At 33.4% G+C, this 24,713-nt stretch overlaps 1 protein-coding gene across 7 annotated transcripts in view; it reads right to left on the bottom strand.

The window, feature by feature from the left end:
- The window catches only part of LOC143053537 (transmembrane 9 superfamily member 1-like), an 85,730-nt gene that overhangs the window by 57,823 nt on the left and 3,194 nt on the right, over positions 1-24,713 (bottom strand). For all 7 annotated transcript variants that reach the window (XM_076226331.1, XM_076226332.1, XM_076226334.1 and 4 more), the window contains exons 2-3: positions 24,103-24,192; positions 23,276-23,357 (exon numbers count right to left, since the gene is read on the bottom strand). In XM_076226331.1, coding sequence (XP_076082446.1) covers positions 23,276-23,357; positions 24,103-24,192 — 172 coding nt within the window. The remainder of the gene's footprint in view (positions 1-23,275; positions 23,358-24,102; positions 24,193-24,713) is intronic.

Below are 24,713 nucleotides of genomic sequence, written 5' to 3'. Positions count from 1 at the left end.
AAAATTGTCACTTTTCAGATGGTTTTTGTCAAAAATGAAAGTGGTCGCATCCGTGTTCATCCTCAACCTTTAAATATGTTATGTATTATCATCAAATACAACTTACATTTCAATATTAAGAATGAACACGAGGGGGCCACTTTCATTTAAGACGGAAACCATCTAAAATATAACTAAAAGCCTAAAACTGAAGATTTCAGTAATTTAGCATGACTTAATGATGCTTGCATATCATATAAAGTCATAAAGGGACATAACTTTAGAAGGGTAAAAATGACCATACCCAAATTAAAACTTAATCTGAGTTTTGTGGGAATAAGTATTGTGTATAAGTTTCAAACATTTGGTTGAGGAAAAAACTGAAGTTGGATACCAGAAACACATTCAGCAATATTTCCATTTGTGAAGGGCTCAGGAGGCGGATAAAAATGTTGTTACAACTAAACATTACCATTCAGCAGACGAAATATTAAATCATTCACCATCATAGAAGCTAAGAATAATGTGTTGCAAAAATAGGCAAACAAGAGTGTAGAGGGGGTAGGACCTTTATCCGGACCCTCAGGATCAGGCCTTGCGGTCATAAAACTTTCGAGTCGGTTTTTTGTACTCGAAACTCGAAAGCAACCAATCAAAATGTTGGATTTCATGATTCAAGCATAATTTTTGTGCTCCAAGCACTGAGCAAAGTTTTATTACTTCAACCCCAGGTCTTTTTAAGCTCAGGATTTCAGGATTGACCTTTTAAGGATCTAAGGAATTCTTTTTCTTTTTTTTCTCGAATTTCGGGATTTGGGATCAGGACCCCTCCTACCCTCCCTCAGTGCATGTACACAGCAGATGTTAAAATAGCTTACTCGCAACATTATCAAGCTGTAGACAAATACATCATAAATGATTCCTTTTCATTATGCAGAAGCCAAGAAAATTTGACAAAAGTTTTCTAGAAGACAGGGCCAGAAATGGATTCAGGCAGTTAATTAATCTGTGTCTGCCTTTAGTCACGTAGGCTAAAACAAACTGCAATAATTAGCCAAGAAAGACTAAAAGTGGATTTAATAAAACACCAACAAACATACACACACACACGATCTTTATGATGAAACACTAATTACCGAATCTTTTCATAATAAGCAGGTGAGCTCTAGAAAATTCATTTCAGTTTCACCTGCTATAGACTAATATAAGTAAAATTCATTCACAAACTGACAACAGAAGCTGTGCCTTCGATAAATAACAACATGTATATTGTTAACTGAAAAAACAACAGTACAAATACATTCCTGGTGCAAATAAAAATATTAACACACATAATTGTGTTAATAAATATGCTAGCGCTATTAATAAATTCATTGATTGAAGTTCATAAACGTGATCTACTGAACGTAGACATACTAAAAATTTGTAATTTTCCATTGGAATTTTTTACATTCAAACTGTGTCGCTTTTACTATAATGAAGTTTTATATAAAACAAGAATGTGTCCTCAGTACACGAATGCCCCACTCGCACTATCATTTTCTATGTTCAGTGGACTGTGAAATTGGGGTAAAATCTCTAATTTGGCATTAAAATTAGAAAGATCATATCATAGGGAACATGTTTACCAAGTTTGAAGTCGATTGGACTTCAACTTCATCAAAAACTACCTTGACCAAAAACTTTAACCTGAAGCGGGACAGACGGACGAACGAACGAACAGACGGATGGCACACGAACGAACGCACAGACCAGAAAACATAATGCCCCTCTACTATCGTAGGTGGGGCATAAAAATCTCCATATTCCTGGAATGTAAGTACACATGCACTACTTTTTTTTTATATACTGTAAATTCAGTAATTATTGCAATTTTGTAATTTAAGACTAAAATGAAATTTTAATTTTAGCAATATTGGAAAAATCCTTTTAAATTCATATATAAAGCGAGTTTAAATTTTTGTGATTAAAACCATTTTGCATTTTTTTTGCAATAATAAAAACATCGCAATAATTTCTGAGTTAACAGTTAAGGGTCAAAACATAGTGTTTTCATTTTTTATATAGCTTCAATTTTTTATAGTACGGTGACCGAGTCAGGAAAAGTCGCTTATTTAAGGAGTTTAATCGTCATTCGGACTATACGGCTATAAATCACAGTATTGGTAGTTCAAAGGTTAAACTTAACATTTTGACTTCACTTGTCGTCAAAAAATCGTACGGTGCAATTTTCGTAAAATGGGCTTTGAAGTACGTTAATTAACTTGAACGAAAAATCGACTAAGAAAAGTTTTGAGGTCAACATTGTAAAATAACATCCGTGATATGATTCTGTTATTATTTACATTGTTGTTACACCTTATTCATATTATTTTTAACGATTTCAAAGAAAGTTTAGCAAAATTAATTCGTTATTAAAGAGTTTTTGTAAAAGTTTAACACTATGAATACTTTGCAGTACGTTCCAATTTAATTTCATGATTTTTTAACGAAAAATGTAAAATAATTAACATTTATATGTTATTTCATTCATTTGTACCTTTATTAATCAATAATATCAAATTCATTTGTCTCAGAAGCACTATTTCAGCAATTCAAGCCAGACAAAATTCATAACGCTCATATGACGGAGCTATTCGAAGCTCATATACAGCCTCTTATAGATACATATACGCTATTGGGATGTAATGAATATTACTTATATTTACATACTGGGATATGTTCCCTGAAGCAGTAGACATTAAGCTTTCAAATGTTAGAGCAGAACGAGAGGGAAATTGGTCTCTTCCTTGAGATCGTCATCTCAAATGTAAAATTATATTTTTGTAACCAACCGTACTCCACGAAGGTGGATGCCATTTTACATACTCGATATGCTTCAATTTTCTGTGAACATTTGATCACCTTTTATAGATGGCTACTTTGCTTTTTAGACAGATTCCTGGACATTTTAAAAGTACTATGACATGGCAACAGAAAAGACCGTTATAAAAACCTCAAGGGGATTAGGTGGCACTGTAGGCATAACAATTCTAAAGTCTGCGCTTGTTAGATGGGCCCTTAATAGACATTTCATAGAATGCATTAGTCGTGTAATACTGAAAAGGGATGGAAATGCTGAAAATTATGCAAATTCACAGTAAGAAACAAAGCCAACAGCAATGAACAGAGATGAAGAACATATTATTGCCATTGTGAACCATCTAAATGATCCATGACTGATCCCTTTGGTGTGGAATCCCACCCTCAATGTCTTATCAATATCTCTTCTTAAATGCATGCTTCAAGACATATTCGAGGTTCTTTGCTCACAGTTGTCGAGGAAGGCTTGAAAATGTCTAAACATTTTATCATTAGTGCTCTTTCTTAAGATCACAAGGAGTTTTTATAGTCCAATATCAAAGTCAAACACAAACCTGAAAAATAAATCGGGGGAAATACTTTCAGGTCGCATAAATCCATAACTTGTAATTAGACGTGCACTAATTTTGGCAAAATGTAGAGATGATGTTATCATAGAACATGTGTTGTCGCACCCATTCCATTATCCCCTTTTTCAAAATGACGGCACCATGAGAAAATCATGCATTTTGTGAAGCAATTCGAATCTTAAGTCTCTGGTGCACTTTCCCTACCTTCCTTTATACCATCACTCACAACTTACATAAGAGATGGTATGGCATTGGTTCAATTTATTAATGCCAAGAAAGATAAAACATGCGGCGACCTTGCAGCTTACTATTAAAATAATCTGTCCCAATGAATTTCTATGGCGCACATAGTAGCACATGTTTTTGACTGCTATGACATGAACAATTCTATAAAGTCTGCCGAAAGGGAACGCCGCACAGAGACTACAGCTTCCATCAAAGTGTATCAGATTATAGAGCGGAGAAGTATTCCTGACTGGAAAACTTTGACAAATCCGATAAGATTCCACCTGATGAGAGCTTTACATAGTCAGAACGTTTGAAACTTAGTTATTTATACCAACACTGTTCATGGCTGTCGTAACTTGTTCAGCACTCAAGAGAAGGCCTATACCCCATGCCTTAAAATTTGATACGGAGTTAAGGGAAATGTGAAAGAGTGGAAGAACAATCATACAGACCTCTTATACAATTGTAATTGTTTTGTGTGTTCGCTACGATAAAAATAGGACACATACAAGCGAGTTGTGGTTGCAGATGTGGAACATTAGCAGTGTAAATGATGGGTGGAGATTTTCACCCATTCAATAACTATGTGTCTGTAATTCCCCAACAATTTGTAAACTATTGCCTGCTGCACATGTACTTACCGGATGCGACGCAACTTCGTCTCTGTTTGGAGTAGGTATACAAACTGTCTACAAGACTTCGAAGGACACGCACGACTATTTCAGTTGTGTTTAGAGTTTCGGTAATATTGACAATGATGAAGCTCTTGTTTTGGCATGAAAGATAATTTCAAAGGTTTATGATCAGAACTATCTCTTTAAAACCACTCCATCATAATAATTATTCACGTTTACCACAAGTAAGATGTAAGTTTAGTCAGGTTACCTTCCTGCGAGACGGCACTGAAACAGTATGTTTTACGTACTTCGTTTCAAACTAAAAATTTGAAACGCATTACAAATTGCTAAACCCCTATCCGGTCACCTTAAGAATACGGTTGGCGAGAGTAAAATGATTCATTACACCCCGTGTATTTTAAAAGGCATATTTCAGCAGAATTCTTGCAGGATCTTGTGTCTTCATTAAAGGAAAATCTGCATGTGAAAGAGTCATGTGTTTGTTTACTACAAAACCTTACATGTCCGGGGTTTTGGTCCTGTAAAGGGTCAAAATTATGTAGAAATTTCAAATCATGTTCCTTGACAATTAACCAGAAGATATAATTCTGTTGTGTGGATCTCTTTGATTGGAATGTTGAATTGTAACTATTTTCGAATAATTGAGTGCTTTTTAGTTTTAATGAATTTCATGAATGGTCTTATGCAAAATATGCCTTCATGACAGAAGGATGCAGGTAAAAATAATAATCATCATTTATTGATGAGGTTGGATGTTAGCCTGCAAAGGTAACTACAGTAAATTTAACAGAATATGTGTTGATCTAGTGTAAAAGAACAAATATTTGAAAAACGCAAATTTTAAGAATAAATTGATTTCTTTTTCATTTTTTTTTTAACATTTTCGAGATGATTCATTGAAAATTGATATAAGAAAATGTATTTATCTAGAATTTAACCTAAATTGTTGTATATTTCTTCAAATTTTGAAAGTATAGAAGAAGAAAAAATAAAAACAGAATTTGATCTTTGACCTCATTTTATGCAAAACTGTTACCACATTTTTTTTTGACGACATCGATATTTCAATAGTACTCATTTTTCCGAATCCAATGATATATAATATAGCCATATAGTATGTTTGACGATTAAATCTAAAAAATATTGGGTCTGGTCACCGTACTATTAGGGTTAAAGATTATACTTAAATCTGAGTGGTACACAAATATAATAATATGTCTGTCTATGGATATGGATATATGTAAAAATGATTTTGGATTAACAAAACTTGCAGAAATGTTGACCCCACCCCACCCCCAAACTATTTGATTTAAGTTTTTTATCCTATATCGATCTTTTGATGTCGTCCCTAACATGGAGATTATATCATGGAAACCAGTTTAATGAAATAATGATATGTCTTTTATTACTGTGGATTTCTTTGTTTTCATTAATTGTTGCCACCAATTTTTTTGGACTGACAAAAACTTAAATTTTCATCATGGCTTTAACAAAGTATGCATACATTCTTAAAGAAAATTTGCAATTCGTTGCACAAAAAAGGAGTTGAATCACTATAACTCATCATTTTTGCCCTTAAAATCTCAAAACAAAAATGTGTTGAAAATTGATGAAACCATATGCTAACGAAACTGTTCAATAGTTTAGCACCCAAAAAAGATTTTCAACAATTTGTGATGACACAAGGTAGGTGATTTTTTTTTTGCAGAATTCTGCAAAAATCAAACAGCCACCCATCGCTCACAACTTTTTTTTTCTGAAATATTCTTTTTGTGCCATATTTTTTTACTTTTCAACAAGAATCTCAATGACAGAGGGGTGGCGCCACATACAAAATCATGAAATAAGGTTGGAAAAAGTTGAAAGTTTCTAAGAGAATGGATAAAAATGAAATCTTTTTCTGTTTTAGTCAATATCTAGATAGATATGAAGCAGATATACAACTTTTTCTTAATATACTTTCAAATGTCATACATTTAACAATACATACTCCAAAGATTTATATTGATGATTAAAGTTAAAAAAGCACCTTTACACTTTATAGGGCCATTTATTGGGCTTCCTCATCAGAGTTTGCAAAATCTTTTTTTCCCTGGTGGTTCTTGAAGAAAATTTACTGGTCCTCACTATTAATTCTATTGAAAAATACTAAAATTGTGTCAGTCCTATGCAAAATTTTGATGGTAAAATCCTGAGGACTGGCACTTTTCGCGAACTCTGCCTCATGCGCTTCTCAATTGTGGTACACACAAAATCCATGACAATTATAATCCAACAAATATGAATAATAAATCTACAGTTATTTGACATTTTAATTCTCTACATTTTATAAGTATGTAACAAGATTCAGGGGCGGATCCAGCCATTTTAAAAAGAAGGGGTTCCCAACCCAGGATAAAGGGGGGGTTCCAACTATATGTCCCATTCAAATGCATTGATCGGCCGAAAAAAAGGGGAGGTTCCAATCCCCGGAACCCCCCCACCCCTCTGGATCCGCCACTGAGATTTGACAATGTTGTTCTGATATACACTTGCTTTCAAGATTTGATGATAAAAATTGTGCATGATATTTATAAGACATCTACAAGTTCACAACAGTGTGAAAATATGTGTTTAAGTCAAGGAGGAGCCCAAGTCAGGAGCCTCTGACCTTTGTTAGTCTTGTATTATTTTAATTTTAGTTTCTTGTGTACAACTTGGAAATTAGTATGGCGTTCATTATCACTGAACTAGTATATATTTGTTTAGGGGCCAGCTGAAGGACGCCTCCGGTTGCGGGAATTTCTCGCTACATTGAAGACCTGTAGGTGACCTTCTGCTGTTGTTTTTTATTTGGTCGGGTTGTTGTCTCTTTCACACATTCCCCATTTCCATTCTCAATTTTATTATGCAACCAGCTGCATGCATTACATTCATGTTATAGAATATACTTGTAGGGAAACAGAACAAAATATGTATGAAACATTGACTGCACAAATAGCACAGTTTCAGTCTATATTAATTTTAGTCTCACATATTTGCCCTTAATATGTTAAACAAATATATATTTATAGAATGAAAACAGTATACTTAAATTCTAATTTCAAAGCAAAAATATCATCATTTTTGTTAAACAGTTTTTGAATGAAAATGCTAAAATGTCTGTAAATGTCTGGAAGTTTAAAATAAAATGGAAATAGTTTAAAACATAATATTATCTAAGTATTTAAATTAAAAAATCTAATTATACAATTTGTATGGGTTTAATGATAAAATATCAATGATAAACAATGCAATGTTTAAGGTGGTACCTAACACTACAGGGAGATAACTCTGTAAAGTCATCTAAACGTTTTAATTACGTTGTGAGGTAAAAGGAATATTAAGCTTCTCAATGATCAAAATTGTAGTTTGTCAAACTACTATATAACCAGTGTAATTTTTCTGACAAAACGGTTGGTTCAAAGTTTTTGAAATTTTTATATTTTTGTTAAAGGGTCAAAGTAAATACTTTGACAAAATTTAATGAAAATTAAACGAGCCAAATTAATTTTAGTTAAAATGTTGGGTACCACCTTTAAAGTCATTGTTTTCTATGATAATGAAAAGAGAATTTCAACTTTGGTAGGTATAAATTCAATGTATTCCTATCTTCTTGTTCCATTAAAAAATCGGTGAAGCCCAATATGACAGGAGTTGATCTCTCACGTCAGATGACATTTGTATAATCTCTAATCTCTTTCAATTTGCATTTTTTCTGATAATTCTTTGCAATCTGATTTCAAGATGATAAAAACAAAAGCCAGGCTTAACGTCAAAGATGAGGGAATCACCGCTGATTAAATAATAGGAAAAGTAATATGTTGATTTCTAACACGACATGATGACACGGAAACCTTAAGGATTTGACAACGAACCTAAAAGTACCAAATGTTGTTTTTTGTTAGTTTGTAAACTTTTAAAATTTAGTTTGCTAATTTCTTGAAGTGCAATTTATAACAGATAAGAAATAATCATATTAATTTCATATCTTATTTTGATTAAAAAAGACATAATTTTTGTACTTAATGAAATGATCAAAATTTCAGTTAAAATTACATATAATAGTTTAAATACAATACAGTTAGTCATGCAGGCCTGTTTGTATTGTATCAGATTTACATGGCCTCTTTATGTTTGCTCATTGTTGAAGCCAATGCTGTTGTAAAAGCTTCTTACAACAGCATTGGCTTCAACAATGAGCAAACATAAAGAGGCCATGTAAATCTGATACAATAAAAACAGGCCTGCATTGTTTACTATCTTCTTCTAGGTTACTGTTTCATAAAAAAATATACCATTTTTTTTTAATTTTTTTTTGAACCCTTCTTACAATTTTTGTTGGCACCATCATCTCATTTTAAAACTCCATTAAAGAACAAAAAGAAGCATTTAATTCATTTTTTAACATTTTTATACATCAAACAAGGAATATTATTATCTTGTTATATCCTATTTTTTTTTATGTTTTCCTTTGAATTGGTTTGATGTCTCATAGAAATAATCCCCATGACTACAATAACTCATAAACATTAAAGTGGAGGGGAAAAAAGCAATCCTAAACCATTGGTATGCGCATTTGGTCGGGTTGTTGTCTTTTTGACACATTCCCCATTTCCATTTTTATTTGCCATTTTTTCCCTATTCGTTATCTTTTTGCCCATAATTCTCTTTACTACAAAACACTATAAAAAACATTTTTTTTTATGATAACCATTCAAATGTACTGGTCAACTCATGCTCGTTCACACGGACATTTAATTCGAATTGAATTCGAATCGAATTCGCTTATTTCGTTCACACACTCATCTTTTTTAATTCGAACTAAAAGTTAACGTCATATGGACAGTATTAGCAAATTTGATGCCCATTGTAATTCAAATTAGAATTACGTGTGAACTCAGCATTAATCTCAATTTTCAGAGGAAAAGAATGGCCAAAGATACCTGAGCATTTAACATTGTTAAAAACCTCCATGAAACTGTCTAGAAGTAAATTTATTTTTGCTTAATTTGAACAATAATATTTAAGTGGATTAAATGTGACTTTCAAAATGGTAATGCTTCTTTCTAAGAAATAAATATATTTTGCATTAATGTAAAACATCTTTTAAAAGGTCAATAATTTCAGAGTTGTTTCCAGAGTGACGTCTGCACTTTTCTGTCAAAACAAAATGAATTATAAGACAGTGACCTAATAAGGCGTCATCTGAAAATTAGACAGGGCTTAAAACTTCTTTCTTATCTCCTGCAGAGAAGAAGAAAAATTACAGCTTTTTGTACTGAATTTTATGAGATAAGGAGATTAACAACTCGTTAGAAGATAATCAGGAATTTGCAGTACGATAGCGATTAAGTTCCGTAAGAAGCTTTGCATGTTTCAACAGATCAACTCGGTGATTGAACACACTGCCGAGAAGCAGCTGATGAAACGTGGTAATCATCCCTGGTTAAATCCTCTCTCCAGTTGCTTAAAAAAGACGTGAAAAAAACGCGTCTTCGAAAGGTTTCTGACTTAATCTCATTGATTCCGGAATTATAGAAGAGTAATATCAGACTATTAAACAGACATTAAATCGTCAATTTCATTTCATATTTATTTTGATTAAATAGAATCATAAATTTTTGAGTTACAATAAATTTTGACACTAATCTAATTACGAATGAATCTTGATACCTTATCCTGTCATTGGAAGCTTAAACATCATGCAACATGGTTCTGTGTAGGATATTTGTTACAGACATAAATGAATGATATAATTAATGCTATTATAAAACAGGAGTTACAAGAATATGTTACTGTTAAACTCCCAATCCCTTTTTCTGTTTAAAACCTTCACTTAGCAGTATTTCAAACAAGAGTAGCCAGAATATTTATCTGTTAAACACCCATGCCCTGTTTTGGGACACAACCTTTATTATAGGCAGTGTCCTCTCCAATATTTTCAAAATGATAAAAACTATTATAAAACTGGAGTACTGGTAACAAGAATATGTGTCCCTTGAACGTTCCCTTGTCCTGCTTCAGGATAAAACCTTTATTAAGCAGTGTTATCACCAATATTTTTAAAAATATACAATGCTATTATAAAATTGGAGTAACAATTAAGAATATATGTGTCCATTAAACACCCATACCCTGTTTTGGGACAAAACCTTAATTAAGCAGTGTTATCCCCAATATCTTCAATATTTTGAAATTATATAATGCTATTATAAAATAAGAGTTACAAGAATAGGTGGCTGATGAACACACATGACCTGTTCTGGGTATACACCTTCATTTCTTCAATAACTTCCAAATATTTTCAAACAGTGTGAACATAAATGACATTTTCAGCATAAGAGTAACAACAATTATTGTCCATTAAGGTGGTACCTAACACTACAGGGAGATAACTCTGTAAAGTCAGCTAAACGTTTTAATTATGTTGTGTTGTAAAGGGCACATAAAGTTTCTCAATGATCAAAATTGGTATTTGTCAAACTGCTATATAACCAGTGTAATTTTTCTGATAAAATGGTTGGTTCAAAACTTTTGATATTTTAATATTTTTGTTAGATGGTCAAAGTAAATACTTAGACAAGATTTTATGAAAATTAAACGAGCCAAATTGAATTTAGTTAAAGTGTTGGGTACCACCTTAAACACCCATGCCCTGTTCTGGGTCAATACAAACAAATTACTCCATTCATGTCATTTGAAAATTTAATGTTCCCTTCATTTGAATAAAAAATGTTCTGGTTTGAGAGGACTCTGACAAAAACTCTCTATAAAGAAACATTTTGCTCAATAAGGATTTTTTAATTGGTTTCCATTTTAATAATTCAGAAACTGTGTGGGTTCTTATAAATTATTGGGATTGAAGAATATACAATAACACAAGATTTGTTATTACAATTTCATGAAAAGCTATACATATAAATGGTGCTAATAACATCAATATGTACAGTTGTGGATACAGGTAGAGGGGTTCCTTGAGTTGAAACCCCCCTTTCTTTTTTTTTTGGGGGGGGGGGGGAGGAGAGGATCAATGCATTTGAATGGGGACATATAGCTGGACCCCTGTATTCTTTTAAAAATTTGCTCGGTCTGCCCCTGATGTATGAGGGTCTTGAAGAGGTTTACTGAATAAAGAATATTGTGCCAAATCTACTGACCAATAGACTATGAAAAAAACTATTCCATACACCAAGTATAGATTATCTGATGCTTATAAATATTATCTGATATATGATTACCACAAAACTTCAAACCTGATAAGGATCCATGAAATGAGGTTGAGGTCAGTTGATCCTTGTATTACAGACAAGCATCCCTTGCAAAGAATCCTATACACCATATATTCATAATAAGTGACAATGCACATGACAAAAGAACTTTTCAGTTTTCAGGCAGTTGTTGAACCATGAAAATGAGGTCAAGGACAATATGTTGTGTAGTTGAGGAGTTAAAATGATGAAAAGATATTGAAAGTATCATCAAATTGCAAGTACATATCTGACAGATCTTAATCAAACTCAAATTTGTCACACATTACATGTAGCTGACGACCAAAAATGAAGATGTTTTGCATGTAAAAACTGGAGAAAGCATAACAAACAAAAAATTTGGTGAACAAATGGATGGAAATATTGGAAATAAGCCCTAGTATGTATATAATATTAACATCAGTTGATAAACTGAGATGACATTTTCGCCAGAAAATTAACACATTTGAGTGTGTGTCAAATGCAAAAAATATTCACAACATTTGTAAAAGGTGAGAAAAATAAACAACCACATGTCACGTTAAAGAAAACATACAGGGTTCCGCAGATATCTGTGTTCCTTATAGCATCACTGCTCTAAGTGAAAAAGTCTAATAATGACCAAAAAAGAAAAAACCCTGTGACCTTTGGATTATTGCTGCTTTCAGAGTGAAAGTGAAACCAACATATTGTACATTAAATAAACTGCAATACTATATATATTTATTTAAAACAGAGGGGTTCAAAATAACATATAAGAAAAAAGAGCCTGGGGTCAAAATACCATGCAGTATAATGACCCGGGGTCAGCTTTCCAAACAGTATTTGGACCTTGGGTTCACTTTTCATGGGGTTCAAATTACCTTATATGACACCGGTAATAACTGGAAAAAAATGTGTTGAAAAAATGTTTGTTTTTTTCTTTCGAAATAATAGATGCTTTTTGTTGATCTCGACTATTAAAGGAAGCATATAGTCCAAGTTTCATGACATATGATGAAGTTTAAACAAAAAAAAAAATGTCTAAAAGCTCTAATCCGCAATGTAAATGTTAATGCTCATTGCAAAATTTATCAGAACCATACAAACAAGAGGCTCATGGGATGTGATATTGCTCACCTGTAATTTCAGTTTCAGGCATTTGAATTATTGGTAGATCTTACTTTGCTGAAATGTTTTGTCATTTACACTTTCTCTCTTTCTGTAGAAATATATACTAAACATGGTAAAGATAATACATAACCCAAAACTGTAAAATTTTCCCTAAAAAAATAACTACTTCTGGATAGTTACCCAATAATAAGTTGTCCTATTCGTCTGAAATCACCAAAAAATGGTAAAAACTTTAATTCAAGGGCAATAACAACAAAAAGAAAACAATCACTTAGTTTAACTTATTTCTGTACCTTGTCCCTAATATTTGCCAATTTCAGTTTCTTTCTATCCTCTAAAGAAACCCAAAAACACAAATATGTGCAAAAAGAAATTCTTCATAAAAGACAATAACTCATACATGGAGTCAACTAACAAAACTAAGGGGGTCAATTTTCCATTGTGTGGGGGTTTAAAATATCATGGCTAAGTGAGAATGGTTAAACATACATTTTCGTCTTCTACCAATTTATTATTCATATTTAAAAGTAAATAGTTTTACTAGCTATTAAAATTTGTCTGTAGAGGGGTTCAGTTTTCTATTGTAGAGAGTTCAAAATAGCATAGTTCAGTAAAAAAAAAGTATACATCTTTCTAACATGTTTTGCTGCTACAAAGAAACTTTGAGAAGAATTATTACTATATAAACAATTCGCTGTGACTGACTATTAGAAAATTAGAGTTTTACAGGTTTTGTTATGCTCATTCTGCAATAAGTATGTTGAATGTAATTCAAATGTATGAAATGTTTTTTTACACTTTTTCTTAGCCATGGTATTTTGAATTCCTACCACGGAAAATTGAAACCCCTAGCATTATATGTCAAAATTTTAACCTTTTCAAATGCAACAACAAGTAATTTGAATGAACAAATGTTACCAAACAGATTTTCTAACACTCTTTCTCTGCCATGGTATCTTAACCCCCTACCATATAAAATTACCCCCTTTTTATAGGTCAAAATTTAATTGAAGATATCATTTAAAACATTTTAACTTCTTATAATTCAACAACAAACATCTTGAATGAAAAACATATGTTTCAAGAAAAAAATGAAACACTTTCTTAGCCATGTCATTTTGTCACCTCTACAATGAAATATTGAACCCCCTTAAAGGTTTAAAATTTAATTTATAATAGCATTTACATTTACTAGTTATAATATTGCAATGAGAATATTAAGGTGGTACCTTACACTACAGGGAGATAACTCTGTAAAATCAGCTAAACGTTTTAATTACGTTGTGTTGGTAAGGGAATATTAAGCTTCTCAATGATCAAAATAAGTGTTTGACAAATTGCTATATAACCAGTGTAATTTTTCTGACAAAACGGTTGGTTCAAAATTTTTGAAATTTTCATATTTTTGTTAAAGGGTCAAAGTAAATACTTTGACAAAATTTTATGAAAATTAAACGAGCCAAATTAATTTTAGTGAAAGTGTTGGGTACCACCTTAAATGAAAAAAATTTGTTCGAAAAATAGGCATGGTATTTTGAACCCCCTACCCTTATTGGTCACATTTTAATTAATGATAGCATTCACAGTGCTTTAACTTGTTAAAATGCAACAACAAACATATTGAATGTAAAACATATACTTGAAAAAAAATAAAGAACACTTTTTCTTAGCCATGGTATTTTGACACCTCTACTATAGATGAGATATTGAACCCCTATGCTTAAAGGCAAAACAATTAATTTATTATAGAATACAACACTTCAACATGTTATTATGCAACAAAAAATATCTTGAATGTAAAACATCTGTTTGAAAAAAAATTAAACATTTTTTCTTAGCCTTGGTATTTTGACACCTCTACTATGAAATATTGAACCCCCTACCCTTAAAGGTTTAAATTTTAATTTGTGAAAGCATTTACACTTTTTTTTTTAACTTTTTATAATGCTGCAATGAGTTACATTCAATGAAAAAACATATGTTTGAAAAGATTCAATGCCATTGTAATTTCAGGGTTCTCACTAGGTATTTTTAATGGTGAGTCCTGGGACTCATCACTTTTAGAAATGGTGAGTCCCAATAGATTTTGACGAGCCCAGATCAGTCCAGGATGCATGTAATTTTTTATGTCATAATATAATGAAATATGACCAAATACAATTTAAACAATGCATGTTGGATTGGCAGTTTTTATTACATCAATAAAAATTATGATCTCTTATTGTTCAAAATATATATATGTAATAAACTTCTTTCTGGGTCTATCAATTCTTGATGTGGGGCCACATTGAAAAAAAATGATTTGCCTTTACATTTGGTATATTTGTTCTGTTCTCAATTTTATTCAAATCGTGTTAAAAGTTTTAAAATTGCCTATGATCCTTTTTACCCATAATGCCCAGAAAATAAACTACAATGCTGATGTACTATTTTCAATTTAAGTAACATATTGTATCATCTGCCCAGGAGACAAGTGTACAACTCATTAGTCGTCTGCCCAGGAGTCAAGTGTACAACTCATTAGTCGTCTGCCTAGGAGACAAGTGTACAACTCATTAGTCGTCTGCCTAGGAGTCAAGTGTACAACTCATTAGTCATCTGCCCAGGAGTCAAGTGTACAACTCATTAGTCGTCTGCCCAGGAGTCAAGTGTACAACTCATTAGTCGTCTGCCTAGGAGACAAGTGTACAACTCATTAGTCGTCTGCCTAGGAGACAAGTGTACAACTCATTAGTTGTCTGACTAGGAGTCAACTGTACAACTCATTAGTCGTCTGACTAGGAGACAAGTGTACAACTCATTAGTCGTCTGCCCAGGAGACAAGTGTACAACTCATTAGTCGTCTGCCGAGGAGACAAGTGTACAACTCATTAGTCGTCTGCCTAGGAGTCAAGTGTACAACTCATTAGTTGTCTGACTAGGAGACAAGTGTACAACTCATTAGTCGTCTGCCTAGGAGACAAGTGTACAACTCATTAGTCGTCTGCCTAGGAGACAAGTGTACAACTCATTAGTCGTCTGCCTAGGAGACAAGTGTACAACTCATTAGTCGTCTGCCTAGGAGTCAAGTGTACAACTCATTAGTCGTCTGACTAGGAGACAAGTGTACAACTCATTAGTCGTCTGCCCAGGAGACAAGTGTACAACTCATTAGTCGTCTGCCTAGGAGTCAAGTGTACAACTCATTAGTTGTCTGACTAGGAGACAAGTGTACAACTCATTAGTCGTCTGCCTAGGAGTCAAGTGTACAACTCATTAGTCGTCTGACTAGGAGACAAGTGTACAACTCATTAGTCGTCTGCCCAGGAGACAAGTGTACAACTCATTAGTCGTCTGACTAGGAGACAAGTGTACAACTCATTAGTCGTCTGCCTAGGAGACAAGTGTACAACTCATTAGTCGTCTGCCCAGGAGACAAGTGTACAACTCATTAGTCGTCTGCCTAGGAGTCAAGTGTACAACTCATTAGTTGTCTGACTAGGAGACAAGTGTACAACTCATTAGTCGTCTGCCTAGGAGTCAACTGTACAACTCATTAGTCGTCTGACTAGGAGACAAGTGTACAACTCATTAGTCGTCTGCCCAGGAGACAAGTGTACAACTCATTAGTCGTCTGCCGAGGAGACAAGTGTACAACTCATTAGTCGTCTGCCTAGGAGTCAAGTGTACAACTCATTAGTCGTCTGACTAGGAGACAAGTGTACAACTCATTAGTCGTCTGCCTAGGAGACAAGTGTACAACTCATTAGTCGTCTGCCTAGGAGACAAGTGTACAACTCATTAGTCGTCTGCCTAGGAGACAAGTGTACAACTCATTAGTCGTCTGCCTAGGAGACAAGTGTACAACTCATTAGTCGTCTGCCTAGGAGTCAAGTGTACAACTCATTAGTCGTCTGACTAGGAGACAAGTGTACAACTCATTAGTCGTCTGCCTAGGAGACAAGTGTACAGCTCATTAGTCGTCTGCCTAGGAGTCAAGTGTACAACTCATTAGTTGTCTGACTAGGAGACAAGTGTACAACTCATTAGTCGTCTGCCTAGGAGTCAACTGTACAACTCATTAGTCGTCTGACTAGGAGACAAGTGTACAACTCATTAGTCGTCTGCCCAGGAGACAAGTGTACAACTCATTAGTCGTCTGCCTAGGAGACAAGTGTACAACTCATTAGTCGTCTGCCTAGGAGACAAGTGTACAACTCATTAGTCGTCTGACTAGGAGTCAAGTGTACAACTCATTAGTCGTCTGACTAGGAGACAAGTGTACAACTCATTAGTCGTCTGCCCAGGAGACAAGTGTACAACTCATTAGTCGTCCGACTAGGAGACAAGTGTACAACTCATTAGTCGTCTGTCCAGGAGTCAAGTGTACAACTCATTAGTCATCTGCCTAGGAGACAAGTGTACAACTCATTAGTCGTCTGACTAGGAGACAAGTGTACAACTCATTAGTCGTCTGACTAGGAGTCAAGTGTACAACTCATTAGTCGTCTGCCCAGGAGACAAGTGTACAACTCATTAGTCGTCTGCCCAGGAGACAAGTGTACAACTCATTAGTCGTCTGACTAGGAGACAAGTGTACAACTCATTAGTCGTCTGACTAGGAGTCAAGTGTACAACTCATTAGTCGTCTGCCTAGGAGTCAAGTGTACAACTCATTAGTTGTCTGGAGACAAGATATTTATTAACTCAATTAGTACATTCACATTGATCATGTTTACACATTTTAAATATTGGCAATTAAAAATTCAGAAAGGTTGTTTTTCATTTGAATATTTGAATTATTCATTATATCAAAACTTTTTTTCCATCACCGAGTTGTGAATGATGTTGAATTGGATACCCCCTTCTTTCACAAGTCACTTCTAAAAATGTTAGAATACCTAGGTTACTATCAAGTACATTTAAGTAATTGTTTTTTAAGAAAGTTTTGAACATATTTAAAAATCACAAGTTGTTTTAAATGAGATGTCAGGTCTCAAGGTCAACTGCCAACCCCCAAGGTAATAGGTCGATAAAAACCTGTTGGCACCACAATAAAGATCAAAAGATTGGCCATGAATATAAAGTACAATGTTTCAAGTTGATTATAAGATATGTGTGAGAAAGTGAAATAGAACATTTTTCTCATTTATATTTGTAAGAAATGACATTTGCATAACTCTAGAAGGTCAAGTGACTCACTGCCCAAATTTGAACTCTGTTAGTTTTGGTTCTTAGAATTATGTATGACTTTCATAAAGATTGCATGAGACAAACTTATGTTTAAGGTGGTACCCAACACTTTCACTAAAATTAATTTGGCTCGTTTAATTTTCATAAAATTTTGTGAAAGTATTTACTTTGACACTTTAACAAAAAATATAAAAATTAAAAAAAATTGGAACCAACCGTTTTGTCAGAACAAGAGTGCACACGCTGAAATGTCTTGCCTTCTATACTAATCATTGATATTATGTTGATAGTCCTAAGTATAAAGCTAAGCTTTATTACAACTGTCACATAAACTTAACATTAACCAAGATAACTAAACAAAGACCAATGAACCTTGAAAAAGAGGTCCAGGTCAGATGAACCATGCCAGGCAGACAGGTACAGCTAACAATGCTTCTATACAACATATATAGTTGACACATTACTTATAGTTTAAGAAAAATAGACCAAAACACAAAAACTTAACACTGTGCAATGAACCGTGAAAATGAGGTCACGGTTAAATAAAACCTGCTCAACTGACATAAAGATCATAAAATATTTCCATACACCAAATATAGTTGACCTATGGCATATAGCATTATTTAGATAAAAAGACCAAAACTCAAAAACTTAACTTTGACCACTGAACCATGAAAATGAGGTCAAGGTCACATGACATCTGCCCGCTAGACATGTACACTTAACAATCATTCCATACAACAAATATAGTAGACCTATTGCATATGGTATGAGAAAAACAGACCAAAACACAAAAATTTAACTATAACCACTGAACCATGAAAATGAGGTCAAGGTCAGATGACACCTCCCAGTTGAACATGTACACCTTACAGTCCTTCCATACACCGAATATACTAGCCCTATTGCTTATAGTATCTGAGATATGGACTTGACCACCAAAACTTAACCTTGTTCACTGATCCATGAAATGAGGTCGAGGTCAAGTGAAAACTGTCTGACAGACACGAGGACCTTGCAAGGTACGCACATATCAAATATAGTTATCCTATTACTTATAATAAGAGAGAATTCAACATAACAAAAAATTTGAAATTTTTTTTCAAGTGGTCACTGAACCATGAAAATTAGGTCAAGGACATTGGACATGTGACTGACGGAAACTTCGTAACATGAAGCATCCAGGTCTTCCACCTTCTAAAATATAAAGCTTTTAAGAAGTGAGCTAACGCCGCCGACGTAGCCGCCCCCACCGGATCACTATCCCTATGTCGAGCTTTCTGCAACAAAAGTTGCAGGCTCGACAAAAATTACACTGGTTATATAGCAATTTGTCAAACACCAATTTTGATCATTGAGAAGCTTAATATTCCTTTTACAACACAACGTAATTAAAACGTCTAGCTGACTTTACAGAGTTATCTCCCTGTGATTTATGTACATGCTAGCATTTCAAACTGAGAAAATACTATTTGAAATGTGATCCATTTCTCAGAAATGATACATTGTATCCACACCTCCCTCCCCTCAACCCCTTTTCACCCCTTATAAGTAAGTATCTTGAAAACAGGAAGTGAATGAGTGATTGATGTCTAAACACATCACATTCATTTGACATTTTAAGGCATGTCCAATGCTCACATAAAGTTTATTTCACAAATTCCCAAAAGCCATTATTTGTATTTTCTTAGAAGAATATGACAAATTATAAACATGGCCATTGTGTGTAAGAATATATAGTATTCTGTAAACAGAAAGTGGTTCAGAAATAAATCTGAAAATAATCACATACATGTGTAGTACAGCATGTTCTTGTGTTTTATAAGTATAACTCTATAATCGTCAACACCTAACCTGGCAAATTTAATTTTGGAGTAAAGACCAATTTCAGAAGATAAAGCTGAATACCAAATTTCAACAAGTTCAGATTGGTAGTTTCTGAGAAAAACATGACTGTAACTTAATGGAACAGACAGACTGATGTAAACTAAAATTAAGAATGGAAATGGGGAATGTTTCAAAGCAACAACAACCCGACCATAGCATGCATAGAGCAGACAACAGCCAAAGGCCACCAATGGGTCTTCAATGTAGTGAGAAACTCCCTCACCTGGAGGCGTCCTTCAGCTGGCTTATCAGAGCAAAGTATAAATGCAAGTAAATCTAATTTATGACAACTGAGTTCGCACCAGTGCAGGTATATTATCAATAATTAAAACAAGTAGTTGCTGCATCTGCACCGGAGTCAAATATAAGTCATTAGTCATGCTAGTACATCCATACAAATGCTATAAACAAAGGCAATCTTAATATTTTGAAAGGTTGTTTTAAATTGCAATCTTGGAGTCTTTTTTCAGAAATATTTGATGGCGTCACTGTGCTGTCAATAACAATAACATTACATGTATTTTTCATTAGAATCTGTACTTTTGATTGGCTGACTGCAATAAAATTAAACATTCCTGGCAGCAGATGCTTTCTGTTGACAACAATAATTGTTCCTGTGATAAACAATGCATAGAAAAACAATTGAAAAATGTGTATACCTTGAAGTCATTAAACTTGCAAGTCAGATTGTTGTACTCATACTCCTAAATCAACCAATCAAAATAATGGATTTCAGGTTTCGAGCACATTTTTTGTCCTCCGAGCACTGAACAAAGTTTTATTACTTCAACCCCTGGCCTCACGGTCATAAAACTTTCGAGCATGATTTTTGTACTCAGACTCGAAAATCAACCAATCATATTGCTGGATTTCATGTTTTGAGCATGATTTTTGTGCTCCGAGCACTATGCAAAGTTTTATGCCTTCAAGGCCAGGTTTAACTTGTTATTTCAGAGTTGTAGCATACATTTGTAATTATAAAAATTGAATGCTTCTATTTGTTACTTTATAGGGGTGTATAAGAAAAGAATGTTCGCACATTTTACAACATGTGCTTTGATTAAGGCTTTTACTTCCCAATTTTTTTTTAAAAAGAATTTAATTCTTAAATAAAAACTCATTAAGCATGTTAGGTATAGGTCCTAATTCACTTTTATGTCCATTTTATCAAGTTGATGAGAAGATAAAATTGAGAATGGAAATGGGGAATGTGTCAAAGAGACAACAACTCGACCATAGAGAAGACAACAGCAGAAGATCACCAACAGGTCTTCAATGCAGCGAGAAATTCCCGAGATATATGTTTGAAAGTGAAATAAAAAAAATTCTATTCTTAACCATTTAACTAATGGCTATTGCTAATTTTTAACAAGAAAACCTATTTCCTATATATTCCTCATTTCAGCTTATGATTTATTTTCAAATAGGTCAATAAAACTCAATACGTAGTTTTAGCTAGAAATAAAAGCCAAATTTGGGCCTTCTTGAACCTTCTCTTTTAATAAATAGGAATAAAACTACCAACACGGAAATGTCAGCTATTAAAGTTATAAGTGTAACCAAGTGACACATTTAAATTCCCCAATGTGTCACACACTTTTTTATAAGTGTGATAAACATTTATTTTTATTATTTTCATGTTAACGACAAGCAGTTTTTTCGTTACTGTTATTGTGTCAAGTAAATACCACTAGTGTCAACATTTACGTCACTTTGTGGTCAATACTAAAAAATTGTTAAAAATTGGAACATTTAGGAAGAAAAAACTGTACTTGTCAAGAAATATAAGTTCTATTATAACATACATGTAAGCTGCAAATGGTAGATATTTTCTAAAGATGTAAATAAAACAATATTTGATCCTTACTGAATTAAGGGTGTACACTATTTGTTCCAACAGGAATAGTTATTATGGCATTCTTTAAAATAAACAATGTATTCTATCTGAGTATTACATGTACAGTCTGCACGGTCAGGGCTCACACTGCTTCAGAATTATAGGGAGAAGTGACTTCTCTTTTTGAAACTGATAGGGAGAAGTGCTCATTCGCGCAGTGCGCTACAATGTTTGGATTTTACTATAGTATAAAGGGTCATATGTAAATAATGTTCTTTATATATTATTAAATTCATATCTGAGTATACAATTAAAGTAACATTTCAAATTAAAAGTTGTTAAAGTTTTACCAAGGTTCTTGTGAGAAACTACCAACTAAATAATATCTAGCACTAAAAAAAAAAAAATATTTTAAAAAATGTAAAGAAATTATAATATATCAATTACAATTTAATTCAAATCTATCATGTGTATGAAATTCAGTGTTTCTCATCAAAAAATATAAAAGTTATTAAGCTGGGCCATAATATAATTAATAGTCTCAGAGTTAAGCAACTTTGAAACAATCCATAAAAAATATAGGGAATTATATACACCAATCAATTAGATGTAATCAAAAGTCTCTCAATGCGTGAGGAATACGTAATTTTTCCCTTTGGGATCAATATTCTTCTGTCAGCTGTTCAATAAGTGCGTCCGTAGTAGTTACAAATGTATTGTAAACGTACGGATTTCGGTCATAGCTGGACTGGTTCAGATCCGTGGTTTAGAAATCGGTCAATGGCAGACGAATGCAAGAAAATTTACAAAATTAAACGATATTTGATAAGTTATTTGGAAAGGACCATGACGTTTTTAATGCCATAAATGGATTAAACATTTACTGGAGGCAACTTTTATCACGTTTAAATGAAGTAACAAACTTATTTTACCGCCGAAATTTAGGTTGATGTACGTTTTCGAGTAACAAGCACCGAAACTTGCCACTAGAACTTGCGGAAATGCACGAAGTGATAAAAAGTTGTATATTTATCGAATAACCTACTACACACTGCAAAGACAATACTTCAACCTCTTTTCTTAAGATAATGAATCGTTTATGTCTAAATTTCTTTAATTATCAATAAAAAATTGATGTTTCATCAACTTGGTAAAAATTGAAAATGTCTGATGACGGAAGCGACTGAAAGCGAGTATCGTCAAGAACAGGGCGACTTGTTTTCACTTTTGGGGGTCGGGGAAAGCGAAGTGACGGTCGGGAAAGCGACTTCTTCGCCCAAGTCGCCTGGTAGCGTGAGCCCTGGACGGTTAGCCACTAGTCCGATGTCCCAGACTAGTAAATTACATTCGAACTAGTAAGTTTTTGCAAAACTTTGTTTGGACCAATAAGAAAAATTTCAGAATATTGGTCTCTGGGCTAGTTGTTGAAAAAGTTTTTGGTGCAGACTGCATGTAAAATGTGTAAACCGAATATCATACTCAGATAAAGCAATTTTGCCCACTCTTTAAAATAAACAATGTATCCTATCTGAGTATTACATGTAAAATGTGTAAACCGAATATCATACTCAGATAAAGCAATATTGTCCACTCTTTAAAATAAACAATGTATTCTATCTGAGTATTACATGTAAAATGTGTAAACCGAATATCATACTCAGATAAAGCAATATTGTCCACTCTTAACAAGAAACTACTGTGATCAATCTCAGTATTACTTACGTGTAAACCGAATATCATACTCTGATAAAGCCATTCTGTCTCCATCTAAAACCTCTCCTAATGTTAAACTCTTGTGTTCTATCTAGAAAAAAAAAAGAAAGAAAAATATTCATCTTGGTCCATTTCCTGAAAAACAGTCTACAGATTGTGCAAAAACAGAAAATTTTATCAATTTGAATTAAAACATACATAGTTATTTGGATGGAGAGTTGTCTCATTGGCACTCATACCACATCTTCCTATATCTATAGCATACATTTTTAAAAATCAAAGTGCAGGCCTATGATGTCAAGAAAACACTGCAAAGTGTCATACCCTCTATAAACCTCTTGTAAGAAACACTTACAACAATTTATATATGTCTTTTACAGTACTCATTTAAAAAGGTTTTGCTCATTGTTGAAGAAAGTATTGTGGCCTTTACTGTTTACATTCACATCCTTTGGTCCCCTTTGGATACATGTCTCGCTGGCACATTCACACCACATTTAATTATCTTTATAGAAAGAAGCATTGTTAAGAAAATCGAAATTTTATTGTCTGATTCAGGTGCTTCATCCGGAGCAGGATCTTCTTACCCTTCAGGAGCACCTGAAATCAACCCCAGTTTTAGGTGGTGTTCGTGCAACTCAGACTTTACTTTTCTATGTTGGGTTTTGTGTACTATTGTTTGTCTTATTTTTTTTTTTTTTATTGTTATCCATGATTTTATGTTTATTGTTTACATATATGAGTTTGAATGTCCCTCTAATATCAATCGCTCCTCTGTTATATCATTGTCATAGGTAATTGGTCTCATGTTACGTACATGCGTGCACGTGTCCTACCTTTTTTGGTCTACAGACTGGTAGCTGGTAGTAATGGTATGTTTCATGAGGGTTGAAGTATGGTCCAACTTTGTTCACATAAAGTATCACCTGAAAAGTATATAATATAAAATTAAGAAAGGAAATTGGGAATGTGCAAAAGAGGCAACAACCCGACCAAAGATCAGAAAACAGGACACAACAAGAAAATCTTGCAGTGATATTGTTGTCTTTTTTCAAAACTACCTCTACTGTTTTTTATTGGGAAAAATGCATATGTTTTATTGAAATTTGGAAATTTGTATATTTTATTCTAAACACATCTCCAATTTTTTGCTGACCTTTGCTGTCTTTTTTGCACTGTTTTTTTTGTATATTTTGGTTGTCAGACATTTTCAACCTGAAAGGTACTTTTCAGAGAGGGGAAAGAAACAGAAGCAATGATGGTACTTTATGCATTGAAAACTACATGTGCTACAAACACCACGACGATTCTGAACAGAAAACCAGATCTCAAAAGTGCTTTCTAATATCAAAATAATAACATGAATACGATATTTACAAACATTACTACCAATGCCATCACTGTTTGGGGAAAATGTAAAACTTTATGGGAGGAATTTTAAGCCATT

This window comes from Mytilus galloprovincialis, chromosome 12, assembly GCF_965363235.1.
Source record: "Mytilus galloprovincialis chromosome 12, xbMytGall1.hap1.1, whole genome shotgun sequence".
Lineage (NCBI taxonomy): Eukaryota > Metazoa > Mollusca > Bivalvia > Mytilida > Mytilidae > Mytilus > Mytilus galloprovincialis.
Note: the sequence above shows the minus strand (reverse complement) of the source record. Positions and strands in the feature narration are given on the sequence as shown.